Source organism: Furipterus horrens, unplaced genomic scaffold, assembly GCF_987537825.1.
Source record: "Furipterus horrens unplaced genomic scaffold, mFurHor1.1.pri manual_scaffold_3, whole genome shotgun sequence".
In the NCBI taxonomy this organism is placed as follows: Eukaryota; Metazoa; Chordata; class Mammalia; order Chiroptera; family Furipteridae; genus Furipterus; species Furipterus horrens.
Window position 1 is genome coordinate 372,028 of NW_028327173.1, and position 15,928 is coordinate 387,955.

General features: G+C 65.0%; 1 protein-coding gene across 1 annotated transcript; it reads right to left on the minus strand.

The window, feature by feature from the left end:
* Window positions 1-3,148: 3,148 nt before the first annotated feature.
* Window positions 3,149-12,750, minus strand: UBE2J2 (ubiquitin conjugating enzyme E2 J2). The gene is made up of 7 exons (XM_090268416.1): window positions 12,602-12,750; window positions 9,677-9,807; window positions 7,522-7,562; window positions 4,878-4,980; window positions 4,659-4,797; window positions 4,189-4,269; window positions 3,149-3,625 (listed from the first exon to the last, which is right to left on the minus strand). Exons 2-7 carry the CDS (start codon window positions 9,805-9,807, stop codon window positions 3,341-3,343), a joined length of 780 nt encoding a protein of 259 aa, XP_090124542.1. The 5' UTR covers window positions 12,602-12,750; the 3' UTR covers window positions 3,149-3,340.
* Between the last annotated feature and the right edge of the window lie 3,178 nt (window positions 12,751-15,928).

The window sequence follows — 15,928 nt, forward strand, 5'->3', positions numbered from 1 at the left end:
ACCCTCCAACTGGACTGAGGAACAGTGGAGGGTCCCCAGAAAGCGCCGGGGTCCTCCCTTAACTGCCTCGAGGCTGCAGGCAGGACAGCGGGGCCCATCCAAGTCCCCAGGCCCCGAGGCTTGTGCTTGCACATGGGCCCAGGTGGGCTGGGAGCCTGAGTCTGGACCTGGCTGCCAGTGGCTGACGGGGTGGTATAGACCAGCGGTCCCCAACCTTTTTGGTACCAGGGGCCAATCTCACAGAAGACGATTCTTCCATGGAACAGGGGTAGGGTGGGGGGAATGGCTTCATAGCCTGCCACCAGATGCAGCTTAATCATCACTTGCCACTCACTGATAAGGTTTTGATGTGCGTCTGCAAGTGACTGGTTTGTCACGGTCTCTGCCGTTAAACCTTCCGTGTATGCAGCCGCTCCCCAGCGCCGGTGTCACTGCCTCTGCTCCACCGCAGATCACCAGGCATTAGATCCTTATAAGGAGCAGCAAGCTGGATCCCTCGGTGCGCAGCTCACAGGGTTCGCGCTCCTATGAGGATCTAATGCCCAGCTGATCGGACAGAAGGCGGAACCCAGGCAGTGATGCCAGCAATGGGGGGCGGCTGTGAACACCGATGAAGCTTCACTCGCCCACCCACCTCCTGCTGCAGGGCCTGGGGTTGGGGGGGGCCCTGGTGTAGACCCAGGCTAACAACCATCAGAGCCACGGCTGGCTCCCAAAGGAGCTGCCGCCTGCAGGGTGGCCTTGGGGGCAGGGGGACGGCACCGAAGAGCCCTCCAGACCTCCTTTCATTTCCAGACGTCTGCCAGGGATGATGAAGGCAGCCAAGCAGAAGACCCCACCAGGCTACACCCACCGTCAGCTACAGGCAGAGCCACCCCAGAGCTTTCAGGAAGACACGAGGCGTGCCCATGCCTGGACACCTGTGCTCCCCTCCTGGCTCAGGCAGAGGGGGTCACACACACCCAGGACAACAGCGGCGGTTCTGGTGGACCCTGAGCTCGCTGCTGAAGCCTCAGCTCCTTCTTGTGCCGTATCCAGTGCTGCATCAGGAAAGGCAGCCTGGGAGACGGCCAAGCTGCTGACCCCTCCTTGCAGGCTGGGCACCTGCCTCCGTCACCTGTGTCCTGGTGGCCCAGTCCTCGAGGCCTGCATATGTGCCAGCAAGTGTGGCTGGCAACGCATCCATGACGGCTGCCGCCCTTGGCCACTGGACAGGGAGACACGTGGCAGAGGCAAGACAGGCTGGGCCTGAAGCAGTTCCAGCCCCATTGCAGCCCTGGGTTCAGCTCTTGGCTCAACGTCCTTCCCAAGGAAGCAGGCTCTGGTCAGGTGTGGGACAGCCAGGCAAGCCTGGGGCTGGGGGAGGAGATGCTACATGACAGAGAACTGCCACCTGGCTTTCCAGGACCCCTTCTCATGTCCCAAGGGTCCTTCTAGGACTAAGCCATCCCCACTTCCCAGCCAACCCTGGAGCCACCTAGGAAAGGACAGCCACCAGCCGCCCCGGACAGGAGGCTCAGGCCAGTGCTGGCGTCCTCACCCACCCAGCCCAGTGCCTAGAGGCCCTGCAGGGGGACAGGAATGGCGCGCTGGGCACAGCCCCCCCATGCAGCAGGCTGTCCTGGAGGCCCACCGGGCAGCAGTCACTCCATCCTCTCAAACACAGACCTCTTGGCGTGAAAACCTCGACCTCGGGGGGACCCAGGGCTTCTCTCCATGGCCATACTCCACCCCAAGGCGGCTGTCACACGGGTCAGTGGCACAGCTACCTCATCAGGCTTTGGTTCCGATGGAGGCCAACTTCACACCCCAGCCTGCACAGTGAAGGGCTGGGCTCTGCCAAATGGGCGGGGATGTGCATGGCCAAGGGGTGGGCCAAGGACACGCACTGGCCCCCAGGGACGGCACACAGAGCCAGGACCAGGCAGCTGGGCCTGGAGGCAGCATCACGGGCTCTGCACGGGGCCGACAGTGTCCACCAGCAAGCTCTCCCCCAGGAAGGAAGGAAGGAAGGAAGGAGGGAGGGAGGGAACTCTGCTCGACAGCCCCCCTCCCATAAGCCTCAGGAGACACCGCATGTGAGGACCAGACGCGGCCCCCCAGACGCGGCCTCGAGCTGGCTGTGGCCAGAGGGCAGGCCCAGCAGCACGGTGTGGCCGCCAGGTCCACGGTCAGCCCGGGACGCCGCCCCCAGCTGCCACGCATCACCCGGCGCACTTCCCCCAGCACAGACTCAAAGAGCACAAGGCTTAGGAACAAAAATATAATGAAAGATTCCGTTCACAAGAGCGCGTTAAACACATGTAAGTGGTCAATTATAGGGCAGCTTTAAATAAACCAATCGGAAACAAAGTCAGACGTAAAAACCCGGGGCCGCACCTCCGCTTCCGCACCGGCTCTGGGCGGGTCCCAGCGCGCCCTCTGCCGGCCCCGGTGGGATCAGTAAACGCAGAGGGGGGACAGGAGGAACGTCCAGGGGGCCGGCGGCCGCAAGACCGAGGTGCTGCCCGCGGGCCCCGCCCCCGAGCTTGGCCACGTCCTCCCAGGGTGGCCTTCGCCCTCCGTGACGCCCTGTGCCCTCGGTGCCCTTCTAGGCAAGGCCAGTGCTGGCGGACCCGCTGTGAAAAGGGGCGAGACCTTCCTTTCGGGTCACCCTCAGGTCGGGCCAAGTGCCGGAGACGCTCCCACGTGCGCAGGGCCGGCCTGTCGGATCTCCGCCCCTGGAGGCAAGGGCTTCAGAGCACAGGTTCCGGGAGGTGCCGAGGCCCCGCCCCCACCCAGCGCTTCCGGGCGCGGAGGGCGACACCTGGCGGCCACGGGGAGCAGACGCCCGGCTTCCGGTTCAGCCAGGGAGCGGGCTGTCCTGGCGGCCGCGCTGCCCTCCCCGGGCCCCACCCCGTCTCCCGGGCCCTCGCGGCCGGCCGCAGCCGCGGGGCTGGGCCCTGCCAGTGGGCCGGGGCGCCACCGGACTAAGAATGCACGCAGCGCGTCTGATAGGCATTGAGTTCTGTATTTTTCAGTGACCAAATCTATAAAATGAAGGACGGGTTTACTAAAACAAGTCCGAAGGACGCACGGGAGATGCGCTACAGACCCGAAGCGCGAGGCCCTCCTCCGCGACCGTGAGCGCCGCGGCGCGGAACCGGCGCGGAACCGGCGAGGGCGGGGTTTGCTCCGAATCCAAACCGCACACCCCGGTTCCTGCTTGCCTCCCAACGGGCTTTGGGAAGCCAACCCCAGGAGCCAGGCGGGGCCTCCCGCACCCACGGCGCGTCCAGCCTGCCAGTGCCGGGCCGGGCCGCGCCCTCGCCTCCGTCCCTCTGCGCTCGCGGCGCGCAGCTCACTCCTGGGCTATGCTTCTCAGCACGCACTTGACCGTGTAGGCGAAGGCTGCGAACCCGACTATAACAAACAGGTTCGCCAGGGCGCCGCCCAGGAGTCCGTGGTGCCGGTTGGCCTGCTGGAGCCCTGCGAGGTGCGGACCAGGCCCTGGCGCGCGCCCGTTGAGGAGCTGAAGCCCGTTCTGGCCGTGGTGCGTGTCCCCGTCGGGAACCACGTCTGGAAGGGGGAGCCCCTGGGGCCGGCGGCTGAGCTCGTCTTGTGCTTTCTGTTTCTGCTTAATCTCCTGGGAGGAAAACAGCAAGAGGCAGAGGGTCTCAGCACACCAGCCCCACTGAGACCGGGGCGGATCCCACAACCCCTCACAAAGAACCCGCGACACAGGTGCCGCTGGTGACACCTCTGTGCTGCAGCTGCAGAGGCCAAGTGACTGGTTGGATCACCCACCCGGCACCGCACGGGCCTGGGACTGAGCCAGGTCTGAGCAACACGATCCCCGTGGCCTTGAGCTGCACACAGACCAGCCTCCCAGCTCCCAGCCACCAGGACCAGGGGGTATCCATCCCTCATGGCAGGACCCTCCCCAATTCCCAGCCCACCCAGGACCGTGGCACTAGACCACACCTTGGTCCAGACAGGCCCAGTCCCCACGTCCCCTGACCTCTCCCAGCTCCGACCCCCGTCCCCACAGCCCCCAGTGCCCCAGGGGCAGGTCTGCTGCACCTTAGCAGGGTGGTGACGGGCACCCTTCCTGCCCTCCGTCTGCAGGACACATTTTCTCTTGGAAGCACCGAATCTGAAAGTGTTTCCAACCCAGGAAGCCAGCCCGACTGCCCCGCCGCTTCTTACCTCTACAGCTTCAGGGAAGAGCTCACAGAAGACTTTGTCTTTTAGATTAAACGCTAAACTCTGGGCAGCCAGCTGTCTTTTCTAGGAAGGGAGAGAAGGAGACCATCAGCCATGGGCTGACCTTGTTCTTTAAAATTCTGAAAGCAGGTGGCTTTACAGAGTCGAGGGCTGCTGTCTTCACGCTGCTGGACATTCGACACGCTTCCTCTTCACAAGCTCCTTACGAAGGCTTATCTGGGGCTCCACTATCATCAGTTAACGACAATAAACTGGATTCTCACTCACAACAGAAAAATAACCACCAGTCAACAAGACGGCAGGGCAGGCGCCATGAAGGCGCACAACACCCCCCGGTCTGCAGCGTGCTCGGGGGGCCACAGGGACACCAGGGTCCAGGGTCGCTCCATGGTGCCTGGGGAGCAGGGGTTCGGGCAGGAGCCCCACACCCCCACAGTGCCCTCCGCCCTCACCGTGAAGTCTGATGTTTCTATGCTGCCCAGGGTGGGGCCCTTCTCCACCATGAAGCTCAGGAGCCCGGTCAGGATGGTGGAGACGGACCAGGCCGGGTTCCACGTGTCCGGGTGGAAATCCGTGATGGAAAGACACAGCCTGCAGAACAGGGGCCCGCTCAGCAGAGCGCACGCTCGCCGCAACCCAGCCACGCTCCCAACGCAGGGCCAGCGCCTTACCTCGTATTGCACTTGAATCTTCCATTGGGGGTTATCATATAAATACTAGGAGGTTTAAAGGGAAATTCTCTGGGAAAAATTAGTTTTCCGTGGTAATAGCCACCTGTAGCAAACAGAGAGAGAGCCCTGTCAGGGCCCACAGGGCAACGCCTGGCCTCGAGCCTGCACCCACCCCCGCCAGCCCACAGGCCCCCACCTCATGCCTACCACTCCTGGAACACACTGTGGGCGTAGCCCCCACGGCTCCCACATCCCCTCCCCCAGAGCAGAGCCCTCGCTGCCCCCCTCACGCGCCCACAGGGGGTCGCCCTCACCCAGGTGCCCCACCCTGCACGGCCATTCCTCCGCCACCAATGACCCCCTGCAGCAGGTGCACCTGCCCTTTCTCCAGCCTCAGCCTGACTCCCACTCCGCACAGCCCCCATCTCTGCCCCCTCCTGTGCACAGTCCTTGGGGAGCACACGTGGGCCGCCGTCTCTCAGGCACCGTTTGCCACGGCCCCCAGACCAGAGCTCGAGATCACCGGGCCTCCCCGCGGGACGTGGCAGCACTCAGGCCTCCTGTCTTCCCCCGGTGCAGGCCGCTGGGCCCCTGCGATGCTCTCCCTGCAGACCCGCAGTCCTGGGGCCTCCCCTGGACCCACGTGACACGGGAGCACTGTGACAACGCTCCAGGAGGCACCTCCACCCAGACCTCTGGACCCCTCTCCAAACTCCAGACCCGCATCCCAGCAACACTGCTCCAGGAAGGAGGTCCAAGATGGATTCCCGCCGCTTCTTCCCTCAAACAGCAGCTGTATCCTCTCCGTTATTCAGACTAAAATCTGGGGCCCCCTGCCCCCATCACACCCACTCCATCAGCAAAGCCTATGAGCCCCACCTGCCAACTGACCCAGAGCCCCTCTTCCTGTCAACCATGTGGGAAACCCACGCAGCCCAGTGCACCGAGAAGCAGCACAGGCGAGAGCCACCCGCCACGCTGCCCTCAGGGCCACGCAGGCTCAGGGAGAAGACCACAGCTGCACGGGGACTCCAGTCGGGCCTGCGCTCGAGGGGAGCCTCAGGAGGTGTCCCCGAGGGTGACATAGGCAAGGCAGGGGCACCAGGGCAACACACCCCGTGCCAGCAGCTTGCACCCAGCATCCCAGTGTCAGGGGCACCGAGCCACGACGGGAGGGAGACCCAAGCAGGAGGGCGGCAGGGCGCCCCACCGACCCCCCGCGCGGACCGCCTGGGAGACTTGGACAGCAGCCAAGCCCCCCCAACCTGTCCTGTCCCTGTGCCTTGCCCTCCAGACAAAAGTCAGCAAAGCGACTCTTCCCAGTTCCCTCTTTTTAAGGTCGTGACTAGGTCCTCTGCCTTCCCACGTAACCTGTGGACAAAGTTTCAGCCTAGCCTGTGTGCGCCCACGACGACGTATGCAGGCTTGGAGGGACTGGGTGGAGCCTGCAGACCCCCCGGGGAGGAGCCTTCGGCAGCGATGCACAAGGAAGCAGTCCTGAGCTACAGGGACGGGCTGCCCTGGATGGAGCGGGACAGCGTTGCTGGAGCGGGGCAGGCATGGCCCCGGGAGAGGAGCAGGAGCCAGAGCCGGAGCCGGAGCTGGAGCCGGAGCCAGAGGGGAGAACAGTCACACCCTCAGGGTCCGCAGAGGCCGCCCAGGCAGCTGGCAGAGGGCAGCGCTGAACCGAGTTGAGCCTGCTGAGGGGGGCTGGCGGCTTCTTCCAGTGTCGTGGTCTGCACGGCCCGCTTGGCGGAGGCCGTCCGCACGCCCACCCCCAGCCGTCCCAGCTCCAGCAGCACGCCTCGCCCCCAGACCTGCTGGCGCACATGCGCCTCCTGGGGCTGACCCTCCAAGAGCGGGCACTCTGGGCTTCAAAGGAGTCCCGTGAGGCTGGGGACACATCTGTCACACTGCCGGCAAGGGGCAGGGCTCCCGCCTCAGTGACCACAACTCTGCCATCCAGCGGGGGCTCTCGCCCCTCATCTCGACAGCAGAGGTCTCCTGGTGAAATCATGTGCAAGCCCCCACACACTGCTCCAGCCACCTCGAGGCACGACCCAACGGCTGGAAAGCTGAGGGCACTGCCCTCCTGGCCGCAGCGGTGCCCTGGGCTGGCCCGGCCATGGCTCACGTCCCTACCGAGGATGGCGCACCCGAGACTCGCTGACCAATAGCTCTAAGGTCTACTTTGTAAACGACACCAAGGTCCTGGGTGGCACTGGCAGACCAGCATCAGCAGTCAGGAGCACAGAGGTGCCCAGCTGAGACAGGGCAGGTCCTGTGGCCTCCATAAGCTGCAGCGCCCAGCACTCACACCCCAGTGCCCACCGCCAAGGCCCCAGGACTCCCCACCACACCTGTGTCCCCCCGACAGCACCCACCCTCCTGAAGCAGCAGGCGTGCCAGTGTGCTTTCCTGTGCACCTGGCCCCGGCCCCACACACTGGAGACCCAGGCGACTCCAGTGCTGGGAGATGGTCCCCGGGACACACGGGCCAGACCTCACTCTGAGCAGACACCTACAGGACCTGGAGAAATGCGAGGACGGGCTCCACGTCTTCCCATTCACACCTCGCATTTAATGGCAAGACCTGCCTGGGATACAGAACTGCTTCTTGTTCCAACTCAGAGCAGCAACCTACCTTCATAAGGGGTCATCTCCGGGCCACGGACCACATAGTGCCTGAGGGAAAAAGAACAGTCAGCTGGCTCCAGGGATGACAAATGCCCCCAAAGCTGTGTTACTCCAAGGCCAAGGGGTTGCAGCGCCACCAAAACCAGACATTCGCGAACATGCAGTCCATGAATGCTGAAGGTCAAGGGCCAGTACGCAAAGCCACTCGGGCCCCTCTGAATCCAGTACAGCCTTAGTCACTTTGTATCTTCTAAGTACTCTGCAAAGTACTTTGTCTCCACAACACAATATGAAACCCTGACCAGTCACATCCGCTGAAAACGTTTACAAATTCACTTCACCACATTCTTGAGCCAAGGTCCAGAGTCTGTCTTTCCTCTTTCCTCTGGGCCCCCACACCACTCTGGGGACCAAACAGGGGCCACCGGTGGCAGTGATGGCTCTGTGTGGCCCAGGAAAAGACTCAGCCTCGGGGGCTGTCCTCAAGCAGGAGCAGCAGGCCCCGCCATGGCCGCAAGCCTCCGCTGCCCTCACTGACAACGGAGGCTTCAGCTCGGCATCAAGAGGTGTTTGGACGCATGGATTTTCAAACACCAGAGAAAAGCACAAAGCAGAAAGTGGAGTACGTTAAGCAGAAACGGCAAACCAGACCTAGATGCATGCTATGTCTCCTGACACCCCCTTTCCAACAGGATGGACCCATGCACACGTGTTAACATGCCCATCACACACCTGCTATCTACTGTCTGATATGCTTTACAAAAACAGAAAACAACAAAGAAACACCACGCTGTGATCCGCATCTGCCGACCAGGACCACCCTTGAGCTAAGCCCAGGACACGCCCAGGAATGGGACCCGAACGTCTCACTGCTCCCGTTCCCACGCCATCCTGAGGACAAGGGGGGAAGGGAGCACCCCACAGCACTGGGGCGCACGGCAAGGCCCTGGCAGCACAGCACTCAGGACAGTCCTCGACCAGAGCAGCGCCCCCGGCTCTCTACTGAGGGCCTGGCCCTGCATCCTGCCATCGGCCGGGGCCGGCCCTGCTGAGGAAGCCTGCTTTCCCGTGGGAAGGGGGGGTCTAGAATCCTGCCGGGTGCCAGGCAGAAGTGTCTACGAGCCCCGCCTGCACTGAAAACCCTGCCTTCCTGGGTGGACAGCACCTCCAGCGTGTCCATGGGGATGGGAAGTTGGGCCTGGTCTCCGGTGGCCTCTACCTCTGCTGTGTCTTCTCAACTGTAATAAGCCTTGGCAGTGGGTCCTCCTAGCAAATGACTGAATCTTGGGTCCCAACTCTATGCAGGGAGGGGTCCCTGCGTCTGCCCATGGGGCCACACCTGATTTTTGTCGTGTGGGGGCAGGGAGAGCTCTTCCATGACAATGCTGCACCCCCCATGCTGAGGTCCATGTCACCCTGAGAACAGCCCCCCGCCCCCTACTCCCCGCCAGCTCTGGCCTTATCTGTAAGCCAAGGAAGGGGGACCCAGAACCCTTGATAAAAGCCTGTCCTGTCTGGAGATTCTTTTTAACTCAGTTAAATCTCTTTCCTCCAGGTTAAAAAAAATCTTTAACGTACTTTCTAAATTCAGAATGTAAAATACTCTTCAAAGAGGAAACGCTTCATGGCGCTTTAGCCCAACGCCTTATTCTCACAAAATCACCAACACGCCTGGCCAGGGCCGAGGTCTGGCAGAGGCAGGTAGCCTCCTGACCCCACCCCTGAACACAGCACAGGAGTTACAGTGAAGCGAATGTTCAGAAGGCTCAGTCCAGTCACGTCACCCGCCCAGGCCAGTGCCAGGAGCTGCAGTATCAGGACCTCTGTCCCCGTCACGAACTCGCCAAGGCAGGGCAGGCTACTTCACAAAACCCGCAAACAAAGGGCAGAGGAGGGTCTAGGGCTGCAGCCTCTCCTCCGACAGTGGCGACGCCTGCACCAAAGCCTCCCTGTTGGGTCCCCCAGACTGAGTCCTCTCCCAGGAAGGACCCTCTCCAACCCAGCGTGCAGGGGTCAAGGTCAGGTCGTGTCCCGGCTGCCGCCCATCGCGGTGTGTCTGCAGGCCTCACGATGTCTATGGACCCCTCAGGCAGGTGCAGGCGCCCCTTTTCGAGCTCCATGATGGGAGCGCCCCGCCCGCCAGCCGGGGCTGCAGGCCTTACCACTCGAGGATATTGGAAGGGAGGGGCTCCGCGCAGATGTAAGGCACCGGGTCTTTTTTGATGCGAAGGTAGTCCTGCTTCAGTCGCTGGGTGGCTGTGGTCGGCGCTCTCTTACTGCTGTTGTTGCTCATCTAGTGAAAGCAAAGGCTCGTGTTCACAAGGGAAAAGGACGCAGCGCCACCGCATCCCGCCCAGAGCCCATCACTGCACACGTCCCACGCGGCACCCGGGCTGGCCCACGAACTCAGACGTCCAAGGTCTGGCAGACTCGCTTTTCCCATCTGCCTGCCTGCTGTGACCGTCACATGGACGTTAAGATGCTGTTAGAAACCTGATCTCATTTCACACACTCGTGGGTGGAGATGCCTGAAAGCCCGGAACAGGCCCCGGGTGATCGCACACGCAGCTACAGGTCTGCACTCCGTGGCCATGGCCTTCAAGACATGCCTACGGCAGCCCCTGCAAGAGCCCCCCACCACCATGCGTGGGAGGAGCATACTTCTGAGACTGGGGAGACAGGGGACCCCTGAAAGGCTCAGACGCATGTGCTGGGCAGAGCGGGAAGGAAAGCCTCAGCAAGCACTGTGCCCAGGCACTGCCTCAGGGGCCGCAGCAGAGCGTGTGGGAGCTCACAAGGCTGGTCAGAGAGGCCAGGACGCTAAACAGGGCTTCAGAAGGGTCTCAGACCCAAACCTGAGGGCGCATCAGTCCTTCTGTCAGAAGAGCCCCTCTGCCGGTCCAGCGCGGGACGGGCAGGCAGCACGGGGCCGACAGGGCAGTGCCGGGCAGCACCCGAGTGAAGCAATGGCCACGATGCAAGAGCGGACGCATGGCCAGGGTCAGGAAACCCTGGGACACCTCAGCTCTGCTAGAAGCAGAGGAGGGAGTAACAGAGCGCCCCACTCTCACAGGCAGCAGAACAGCTCCACCCCGACTGGAGTGTCTCGTGACAGAGATGCAAAGGGGAGAAGGTGATGCTGCTAAAAATGGAGTGGCCAGCACACAACACAGTGAGGGGACAGGCGGGCAGAGGGCGCCCCAGGCCACCGTGGTGAGACTGGGTGTGGGCAGGGGAGCAGCCGTACCCACCCGGGCACCCACACCGCTCAGTGTTCCCCACTCATCTGGTCACAGCACCGGACACAGTGGCCAGGCTCTCTGCAGCCCGACCTCCCTGCCTGTCCAAGCCTGCCATCGCCTCCCCACCACGCCTGCCCCTTCTCAGCCTCGGGCCTTGGCGCTCACATTCTGTTCCGAAGAGACAGTGGCCCGCGCCTCCCTCCCTCCCTCCGGCCTCTGTGGCCACATCACCTCGTCAGAGACGCCGGCAGACTCTGGCCCTGAGCCTGGCTGAGATCTCTCCAGAGCACCGTCCCCACCCGACAGCCAACTGGGTGGGCGCACTGCGCACCCCTGGGCGCCTGCCTACAGCCCCGCTACGGGGCCGCCCCTGCCGCCCTCCCAGCTCCCAACTGCCCAGCTGCCCGAGGCCCAAGCCCCCTTCTCAAGCCCGGCACGCGGCCACGTCCTGTGGGCTGGCCCGCCTCCCCGCCCCCCGCCCCCTGCCCTCCCGGTCGGAAGCCTCCGCTGGCTCGGCCGCACGGAGCACAGGGGTCCCCCACAGGCGGCGCCCCTCGGGCCAACACCCCGTAGCAGACACAGCCAGAGCCCACAGCGGAGCTGCCACAGGACGTCTCCGTCCCCTCGGCCCGTTCACCTGCCGCGCCCGCCCCCGGACACTTCAAACAGCAGCGCGGAGCCGGGCCGGCGGGTCAGGCCTGGCCGGGAACAAACTCCCCTCTCGTTCTCGCTCCCAAAGCGGTCGTCGTGGAACTCCCCGGCCGGACCCAAAAGCCGGCTCCTTCAAGGACGGGCCCCCCGGGGGCTCCGGGATCCTCCCACCCCCGGGACAGCGAGCACCTGCAGGCGCCGGGGGGTCCCCGGGGGTGTCCCCGGGGCAGGAAAACGGGCTACAGACCAAACCGGGCGCCTGGAGCTGAAGCGAAGCCACCGACCAACGAGGCGCGGGGCCCTCCCGCCCACCGCGTCCGCCCGCCCTTCCGGACGAGCAGCTCAGGCGTCGGCGTGGCGAGGGACCTCGGCCCGGGGCCGCCCAGGCCTCTCCCATCCCCGCGGGGGCTGCCTCCGGGCTGGACGGAAGCCCCGCCGGGACCAGACGCGCCTCCGAGGCCGGCGCCGCTGAGATGGGAGAGGCCTGGCGGCTCCGGCACCAGACCCGCGACCGCACCCGGGCCGTCCAGCCCGGCGGGGCCCTCCAGCTCCTTCCTCCCGGCGCCGGGCACCCCGGGTCGGCGGCCCGTGGCGGGCCCTGCACTGGAGTCAAGCCCACCCACGCGGACTCCCGGAAGAAGAAGCCGGAGACGGACGCCCCCCGAGCGTGAGACCACGAGGGAGGCGGCCGAGCCCCACTCCAGCTGCCGGGAAGGGGCCACCCGACTCCGACCCCAGCCTCCCGCTCTCGCCGCCCGAGTGCCCCCTCAGCGGCCACCCCAAGGGGCATAGTCCCAGGCACCCTCACTCCTTAGGGGCTGACGGAACAGTCGGGGTGCTCCCCGTCCAGCGGGGGCGGCGGCAGGCTGAACGGCGGCACCCCCGCCCCACGGCCTGCCGAGACGCGCCTCCACACCAAGAGCTCCGCCGCTCGCCCGGGGAGGGCCCCCCAGAGTGCCGCTAACAGGGGACCCACCGCGGCCGGCCGACCCAACGTCCAAGCGGGCCGCCCGCCGTAACCGCCCTCGGGTTCCGCGCACTGCAACTCCGGGCCGGAGCCCGCGAGCGGCGGACCGGGCGGGGACGGGCCGTCCACGGGTCCCGAGGCCCCGCGCCCCCGGTGCCGCTCGGGCCGGTTCCGACGGGTGGGACGCGCGGCCGAGGCCCCGACTCAGTCCCGCGGCGCGCGCTCACCTCTTCCCGTAGCCGCGCGTGGGCCGCCGCCGCGCTCAGGCTCGCCGTGGTCGAGGCCGGAGCAGGGAGCGGAGACTGGGGCCCGCGCGGGACAGCAGCACCGCCGCAGGGCCGCCGCCGCCGCCGCCGCCGCCGCCGCCGCCACCACCTCCGCCTTAGCTTCCAAGATGGCCGCTCGCGGAGCGGAGCCATCCTCATTTCCGATTCCGGTGCGCGGGGCGCTGGGGGCGGCCGCTCTAGGCGACCGGGAGGACTTAGCGCGCATCTCGCTGCTGCCTCCCGCCCCGGAGCTGGGAACTCAGCGCGTGCGCACTGGCGGGCGGCTCCGGGAGGCGGGGCCTGAGGTGGGACAGTCGGCGCGTGCGCACTGGCGGGCGGCTCCGGGAGGCGGGGCCCGAGGTGGGACAGTCGGCGCGTGCGCGCTGGCGGGCGGCTCCGCGGGCTTGTGCTCCAAGCCCGTCGGCAGGTGTAGCCGCGTTGCCGTCGCCTTCCCTGGCCATGTCGCCGTCCGGCGGGAAGTGCCGGGGGCAGACATCGTCCGAGGTGGCCCCGGGACCCCACCCCGTACACTCTTCTCGGCAAGACTCGGGGCCAAGGGGTTCTGGCCCGAGTGGGGCGCTCCATCTGGAGAAAGACAGGCCCAGATCAAGGGTGCCCCGGCGGTGCCAGCGTGAGCCCCGCCCTGAGTCCCGCCTGCCACCTTCCAAAGGCTCGGCCAGTCCGGCCGGGGGCCCAGTTGTCAGACTTCTGCCCCCTTAACGGAGGTCCCCGGACCACCAGCCAACCAACGGGCCCAGGGCCCCTGAGTCAAGTCCCGCGCTCCCGAGTGCGGCCTCTGGCGGAACCTGGGCCAGATGGGGATCGCTGTGGGCAAGGCTGCCCAGCCCCTGCCCATGGGGACAGCCATTCTTGTAAAAATACTGCCACTGTTTCCCGACCGAATTTTCCACCCAGCCTATGAATAGGGACATTATGCACCAGTGGACATGACATCAAGGCTCACTTTCCGCTCCCACGGTCCCCTCCCTGGCCCTAGGGGAGGGGGAAGCAGAGCCTGGCCACCCCGCCAGGCTGAAGCAGGCCGGGGGCGGGGGGGGGGGGGTGCGGACAGGGCCAGGGCCAGCGGAGGGGTCTGGAGGGGCGGGGAGTGCTCCCAGACAGCAGCGTCTGGAGCCCTGACTGCAGGGGTCTGGCGGCCGTCCTCTCCGCCTCACGTCTGCCCTGTGGAAATGTTCGGAGGGACGTGAAGGCGGCACACAGGTGGGGGTGAGACGGTGGGTGTCACGGGGGGGGGGTTCGAACACTGCCCCCCACACCCCCTCAAGGGGCAGCCTAGGACGGGCCGTGTCCCGGACTGGGGTGTCCCCCACAGGCTGTACCAGAGAGGCTGCCTATGAACTGTGAGGCAGACGGCGGTCACTGGCCTGGACAGGTCTGGAGGAGCCATCGCTGCCCAGGGCCACGGGGCTCTGTGGAGCAGCTGCGGCTCAGACCCCAGCTCCTCACCTGTCACCACAACCCTGGCTGGCCCTGGGGCAAGGCTGACCACACAACACCCGACAGTAGACGCTGAGCACTGGCAGGTCCAGCCATGACCGCTGGCAGGGGGCGAGTGGGCAGCCACGCTCACCGGGCACAGCCAGGACCCTGGGCAGGACCCGGATGCTCACCAGGCCACCGCCGGGCAAATCAGCCCGTGAGAATCTAACCTGCGTGTCACTGCTTCCTACCCTGAGGTCGGTGGTGCCCAGGCACTGCCTCCCGCTGCCGCATCCAGAAAACACCGAAGCCTCTCGCCTACTCAGAGCCTGCCGCCCCCAAGCGGGGCGGGCCTCCAGTTCTAGCTTGTGGGAAGTTGTCTAAGGGAGGCCACCCCACGGCGCCTGGGGGTTCTGCCACAGCGTGTCCAGCACACGCTCACCTGCACCTGCAGGGCACAGGCAGAGTTCGGGGCTGGGGCCTCAGTTCGTCTCACGTGGGAACATCACGTGCAGAGGAGGTTCCACCCAGAGCCCCCAGCGTCAGCCACCAGCTTGCTGCTCACCAAGCACCCGCGTTGCGCTCTGAAGGAGAAGGTGCCTGAGACAGGTGTGGCCGGCACGTCCTGCCAAGACGCCACAGCACCACCCCACCAGATGCACATAGGCTGCCTCTGGTCAGCAAGTCCCAGGCCACCCAGTCCTCTGGCCACACAGCTGGTGGCCTCAGCAGCTGGGATAGGAGTGGGCAGCGAGGATGGTGGGAGGTGGTGACTGGGATCTTTTCAACCACAAAACTGCCCTCTGGAGCAGGAGAGACTGGAGCTAGCTCTTGGGAGGGACTTCTTGCCAGCGAGCATGGCAGATGGCTGAGCTGCAGGAAGGGGACAGTGGCATCCGCTCCTGAGCACTTTGAATGAGAGACCCACCCTCTCTGTCATTAGAGCTGTCAGGAAAGCAAAAAAGGTCAGAACCAGGAAAACATGCCCAACCCTGTGGCTGCTGCCCCCTCCCAGGACAGAAGCTGAAGGCCTCAGTCTCATTTGATCGGGAGGTCGACTGTCTGGCCAGGGCACCAAAGATCCAGCCTGGAGGTGACAGGAAGTCACACACCCCACCCCTTCTAGCGGGAACACCTGGCCAGACCTTGAGTCCCGCAGAGGCAACATCACACGCTCCACCCACCCCAGCCAGCCCGGGCCGCTGCAGGAGCCCCCTCTGTGGTGGCCACAGCCTCTGCCTGGCACTGTGGTCAGTGCTTGGGGAAGAGGGAGGCCCCTCTCTTCCCCGGGGCAGGGACTGCACAGGGGCCAGCCCTGTGCCCGCTAAGAAGCCAAGCGCCTGCAGTCCCCGTGGCTCAGATTTCATGTGGCATCAGAACCACCCCCCAGGCTGGCTCTAAGCGTCCACCAAGGGCAAGAACACCTACAGAGGAGGAAGCCGGACCTGGAGAGGCTCCACAAATCGCCAGGCACTCGGCCAGGAAGTCTTTGCCTCAATACCCCTAACCCAGCCCTTCTCTGAGGCTTGGTCCCCTCCCCGGTGGCCCAGGTATGGGCATGGACCCAGTTGCTGACCTTGGACCCCATACATGGTGCCCTCTAGGAGAGGGTCAGAAGGATTTGTATCTTCTGCTTGGACACGCTCTTACTCAGTCCCGCAGGGCATGGGTCACTGCCAGCACATGGCAGGCGTCTGCCCCTAGCTGGGGCTCCTCGTCCCACAGGGACCCGGGACTCCTGCTCTCTCTGCAACTCTGGGGCCAGGCTCCAGGGCCCCTCTTTCCAGACCGCTCACTTTGCAACCTCGTGACGCTGGTTCTCATTACCCAGAAGGTCTGGGACCCTCA